At 50.9% G+C, this 6,000-nt stretch overlaps 1 protein-coding gene across 1 annotated transcript in view; it reads left to right on the top strand.

The window, feature by feature from the left end:
- LOC311143554 (X-ray repair cross-complementing protein 5-like) overlaps positions 1 to 6,000 on the top strand; it is a 47,039-nt gene that overhangs the window by 18,652 nt on the left and 22,387 nt on the right. Inside the window, exons 10-13 of the mRNA XM_084179407.1 lie at positions 3,205 to 3,301; positions 3,391 to 3,528; positions 3,626 to 3,716; positions 4,563 to 4,681. Of these exons, the coding sequence (XP_084035533.1) occupies positions 3,205 to 3,301; positions 3,391 to 3,528; positions 3,626 to 3,716; positions 4,563 to 4,681 (445 nt within the window). The remainder of the gene's footprint in view (positions 1 to 3,204; positions 3,302 to 3,390; positions 3,529 to 3,625; positions 3,717 to 4,562; positions 4,682 to 6,000) is intronic.

Below are 6,000 nucleotides of genomic sequence, written 5' to 3'. Positions count from 1 at the left end.
TAACCAACTCAAATCCCAATATGAGACGTCCACCCAAAATCCTTGTCAATTCCCTGACAGCCCAACAACCTGCAATGGAGTGTTCACTGAGGATAGCTAGGGTTTCGGGAAAACACCAAAAAAACATTTTCAGACGCTGAGATGGTAAAGCAATGCATGTGTGAAGTTGCTGACTCCTTGCTTGAAGGTAAACAAAAAGATTAGCTCAGGGAAAAGATCAAACAGATCCCACTGTCAGATTCCACAGCCATGAGGAGAACTGAAATATTAGCTGAAGATTTAACTTCACAACTTGATGAGGCCATTCAGAATGCACCATGCATTTCATTAGCTGTGGATGAATCAACAGATAACACTGATAATGGCCAGCTTCTGGTGTTGGTCAGATTATATAACAAAACAAAGAAGGGATTCTGTGAGGAGCTGTTGGGCTTAACACATCTAGAAGCCCACGGGGAGAGGATACCCATGAGGCCATCAAAGGGATGCTGACAGAAAGGGGGATAGATCTGAAGTCAGTGGTCTCCATCACCACAGATGGAGCTCCGGCCATGATAGGACAGATGGAGCAACCAGCCATGATAGGACAGATGGAGAAACCAGCCATGATAGGACAGATGGAGAAACCAGCCATGATAGGACAGATGGAGCTCCGGCCATGATAGGACAGATGGAGAAACCAGCCATGATAGGACAGATGGAGCAACCAGCCATGATAGGACAGATGGAGAAACCAGCCATGATAGGACAGATGGAGAAACCAGCCATGATAGGACAGATGGAGAAACCAGCCATGATAGGACAGATGGAGAAACCAGCCATGATAGGACAGATGGAGAAACCAGCCATGATAGGACAGATGGAGAAACCAGCCATGATAGGACAGATGGAGAAACCAGCCATGATAGGACAGATGGAGAAACCAGCCATGATAGGACAGATGGAGAAACCAGCCATGATAGGACAGATGGAGCAACCAGCCATGATAGGAAGAGGGAGGGGACTGTTTGCACGTTTGAAAGAGGACCACCCTGACATCATATCACTGCATCATCCATCAATCTGTCCTGTGTTGCCAGTCTGGGAAAATAGTATTCTGAGGTCATGACAACGATGATGAAACTGATCAATGTTTTGCGAGCAACATCATTCCTACAACACTGCCTGCTACGAGGCATTCTGACAGAGGCCAATGCCAGTTTTGATGACTTTCTAGTGCACAACCATGTCAGATGGCTCAGCAAAGGCAGGGTTTTGGAACTCTTTTGGGCCATTCAGGAGGAAATCAAAGCTTTCTTATCAGAGCAAAAGAGTGACAAGATGAGGAGAAAATGGAAACAGTTGAATTTTTGACAGACATCACACCTTAATCAACTGAATGTTATTCTGCAGGGACGGGACAACACAGTGTGTGATATGATAACAGCAGTCAGGCCTTTCCAGAAGAAATTACCTCCAGGGAGAACTTGTCCACTTCCCCAATCTCCTGGTGCAAACGCAGGGAGACACAGAGATGTTCCCAACCAGGTTGATTTCATCCAGGAGCTGATGGAGAACTTCAAGGCTCGCTTTGAGGAGAACTGCTGCTGCTCATCCAGAACCCCGTCTTGGTCACAAATGTGACAAAGTTGTCAGAAGAAGCAAAACAGATCTTCAGATGGGTTGATGCTGCATCACTGCAAATGGAGTTGATTGAGCTGCAAGAAAATGTGTCTTTGAAGGAGCCGGCTGGTGATTGGCTCTGAAGGAGTAGGCTGGTGATTGGCTCTGAAGGAGCAGGCTGGTGATTGGCTCTGAAGGAGCAGGCTGGTGATTGGCTCTGAAGGAGCCGGCTGGTGATTGGCTCTGAAGGAGCCGGCTGGTGATTGGCTCTGAAGGAGCCGGCTGGTGATCGTGACCCCGTCCCTTTCTGGGGAAAGATGGCGCCTGCAGCTGATGTCCCTGTTCAGGAAACTGGCGCTACACATCCAGACCATGTTTGGCTCCACAGACAGCTGGCGCTACACATCCTGACCATGTTTGGCTCCACAGACAGCTGGCGCTACACATCCGGACCATGTTTGGCTCCACAGACAGCTGGCGCTACACATCCGGACCATGTTTGGATCCACAGACAGCTGGCGCTACACATCCTGACCATGTTTGGCTCCACAGACAGCTGGCGCTACACATCCTGACCATGTTTGGCTCCACAGACAGCTGGCGCTACACATCCTGACCATGTTTGGCTCCACAGACAGCTGGCGCTACACATCCGGACCATGTTTGGATCCACAGACAGCTGGCGCTACACATCCTGACCATGTTTGGCTCCACAGACAGCTGGCGCTACACATCCTGACCATGTTTGGCTCCACAGACAGCTGGCGCTACACATCCTGACCATGTTTGGCTCCACAGACAGCTGGCGCTACACATCCTGACCATGTTTGGATCCACAGACAGCTGGCGCTACACATCCTGACCATGTTTGGCTCCACAGACAGCTGGCGCTACACATCCGGACCATGTTTGGCTCCACAGACAGCTGGCGCTACACATCCTGACCATGTTTGGATCCACAGACAGCTGGCGCTACACATCCTGACCATGTTTGGCTCCACAGACAGCTGGCGCTACACATCCTGACCATGTTTGGCTCCACAGACAGCTGGGAATCAGCCTTCTCCACAATTAACTTTATTAAAAACAAATACCGCACCAGGCTCACCAATGAACACCAGTGTCTCAGAGTTGCTCTCACACCATTTGTGCCAAAGTTCAAAGCATTGGCAGGAGACAGAAAGTGTAATTTCTCTCATTACTGCAGGGAAAGGACCAGAGGGATTTATACATGAATATTGCATGGCTCACAGTGACGTTCTGTGCATTCACATTATTATTTTTGTTAAACTCTCCTTTGTTCTCCAGAAAACATGCACTTTATTTTATTTAAATAAATACACATGTAAGTACAATGGTTCAGTGCACTTTTTGCACAGACAATTATGCAACCACTTTTGTTCTTCAGCAATGTTGCACAGGTTTACATTCGAAAGAAGTTGTAATTCTCATTTGATGTATTTAATGTACATTTTATATAACATGTTTCCTAAGTAGTAGATGACTGTTGCTACGCTGTACCACAGCGCCGATAAACGACCATATCCATCCAAACCTTTGCCACCTAGGAAATGTGTGTCACCTTCTCAAATAGTAGTTGAGTACCTCTGCTCTAACCTGTACTGTTCTGCTACAGATCAACAGACACCAGTTCATGGGGACTCAGGTCCTCAAGGTGTTCGCCCCTAAAGATGATGAGGTGAGAGTATGACCTAATGTTACAAAAGCAAAATATATTGAATCAAGAGAGGGTCCTTTTTCATAATCGTTGTGTGTGTGTGAGCCCAGCATGCAGGCGTAGCTCTCTCAGGTCTGATCCGTGCTCTGGATGAGATGAAGATGGTGGCGGTGGTGAGGTATGTTTATGCCCGCAACGGAAACCCACAAGTAGGAGCAGCCTTCCCCTGTATCAAGTCGAAGTATGAGGTGAGTTAGTCAAATACTTAATACCCTAATCCCTTTATGGTGCACTACGTTTGACCAGACCCCATTGGGCTAACTCTGGCACCTTCTGTGTTCTTAGTGTCTGGTGTATGTTCAGCTTCCATTCATGGAAGACCTGAGGCAGTACACTTTCCCTTCTCTGGAGAACAACAAGAAGTACACTCCCTCAGGTAGGCTAGTGGACCACTCCTGCATTAGGAAGTACACTCCCTCAGGTAGGCTAGTGGACCACTCCTGCATTAGGAAGTACACTCCCTCAGGTAGGCTAGTGGACCACTCCTGCACTAGGAAGTACACTCCCTCAGGTAGGCTAGTGGACCACTCCTGCACTAGGAAGTACACTCCCTCAGGTAGGCTAGTGGACCACTCCTGCACTAGGAAGTACACTCCCTCAGGTAGTCTAGTGGACCACTCCTGCACTAGGAAGTACACTCCCTCAGGTAGGCTAGTGGACCACTCCTGCACTAGGAAGTACACTCCCTCAGGTAGGCTAGTGGACCACTCCTGCACTAGGAAGTACAATCCCTCAGGTAGGCTAGTGGACCACTCCTGCACTAGGAAGTACACTCCCTCAGGTAGGCTAGTGGACCACTCCTGCATTAGGAAGTACACTCCCTCAGGTAGGCTAGTGGACCACTCCTGCACTAGGAAGTACACTCCCTCAGGTATGCTAGTGGACCACTCCTGCACTAGGAAGTACACTCCCTCAGGTAGGCTAGTGGACCACTCCTGCACTAGGAAGTACACTCCCTCAGGTAGGCTAGTGGACCACTCCTGCACTAGGAAGTACACTCCCTCAGGTATGCTAGTGGACCACTCCTGCACTAGGAAGTACACTCCCTCAGGTAGGCTAGTGGACCACTCCTGCACTAGGAAGTACACTCCCTCAGGTAGGCTAGTGGACCACTCCTGCACTAGGAAGTACACTCCCTCAGGTAGTTGATCAACCAATAAGCACTATCCCCAGTATATTATCTGCCTGACTGTGTTGATCCATCTGATGGTTGTGTTTCCAGAGGACCAGCTGTCAGCGGTGGACTCCCTGATTGACTCCATGATGTTGGAGGATGGAGAGAAGAACGACCTCTTCAAGGTCAACCACATCCCCAACCCCCAGTACCAGAGACTGTTCCAGGTAGTTACCCCAACCCCCAGTACCAGAGACTGTTCCAGGTAGTTACCCCGTCCCCAACCCCCAGTACCAGAGACTGTTCCAGGTAGTTACCACGTCCCCAACCCCCAGTACCAGAGACTGTTCCAGGTAGTTACCCCGTCCCCAACCCCCAGTACCAGAGACTGTTCCAGGTAGTTACCCCGTCCCCAACCCCCAGTACCAGAGACTGTTCCAGGTAGTTACCCCGTCCCCAACCCCCAGTACCAGAGACTGTTCCAGGTAGTTACCACATCCCCAACCCCCAGTACCAGAGACTGTTCCAGGTAGTTACCACGTCCCCAACCCCCAGTACCAGAGACTGTTCCAGGTAGTCACCACATCCCCAACCCCCAGTACCAGAGACTGTTCTAGGTAGTCACCACGTCCCCAACCCCCAGTACCAGAGACTGTTCCAGGTAGTCACCCCGTCCCCAACCCCCAGTACCAGAGACTGTTCCAGGTAGTTACCACGTCCCCAACCCCCAGTACCAGAGACTGTTCCAGGTAGTCACCACGTCCCCAACCCCCAGTACCAGAGACTGTTCTAGGTAGTCACCACGTCCCCAACCCCCAGTACCAGAGACTGTTCCAGGTAGTCACCACATCCCCAACCCCCAGTACCAGAGACTGTTCTAGGTAGTCACCACGTCCCCAACCCCCAGTACCAGAGACTGTTCCAGGTAGTCACCCCGTCCCCAACCCCCAGTACCAGAGACTGTTCCAGGTAGTCACCACGTCCCCAACCCCCAGTACCAGAGACTATTCCAGGTAGTTACCACGTCCCCAACCCCCAGTACCAGAGACTGTTCCAGGTAGTTACCACATCCCCAACCCCCAGTACCAGAGACTGTTCCAGGTAGTCACCACGTCCCCAACCCCCAGTACCAGAGACTGTTCCAGGTAGTTACCCCGTCCCCAACCCCCAGTACCAAAGACTATTCCAGGTAGTTACCCCGTCCCCAACCCCCAGTACCAGAGACTGTTCCAGGTAGTCACCACGTCCCCAACCCCCAGTACCAGAGACTGTTCCAGGTAGTTACCCCGTCCCCAACCCCCAGTACCAGAGACTGTTCCAGGTAGTTACCACGTCCCCAACCCCCAGTACCAGAGACTGTTCCAGGTAGTCACCCCGTCCCCAACCCCCAGTACCAGAGACTGTTCCAGGTAGTTACCCCGTCCCCAACCCCCAGTACCAGAGACTGTTCCAGGTAGTCACCCCGTCCCCAACCCCCAGTACCAGAGACTGTTCCAGTTAGTTACCCCGTCCCCAACCCCCAGTACCAGAGACTGTTCCAGGTAGT

Source organism: Coregonus lavaretus (assembly GCF_964263955.1).
Source record: "Coregonus lavaretus genome assembly, chromosome: 16".
In the NCBI taxonomy this organism is placed as follows: domain Eukaryota; kingdom Metazoa; phylum Chordata; class Actinopteri; order Salmoniformes; family Salmonidae; genus Coregonus; species Coregonus lavaretus.
The sequence above is the reverse complement of the archived record's forward strand: the minus strand, read 5'-3'. Positions and strand labels throughout refer to the sequence as shown.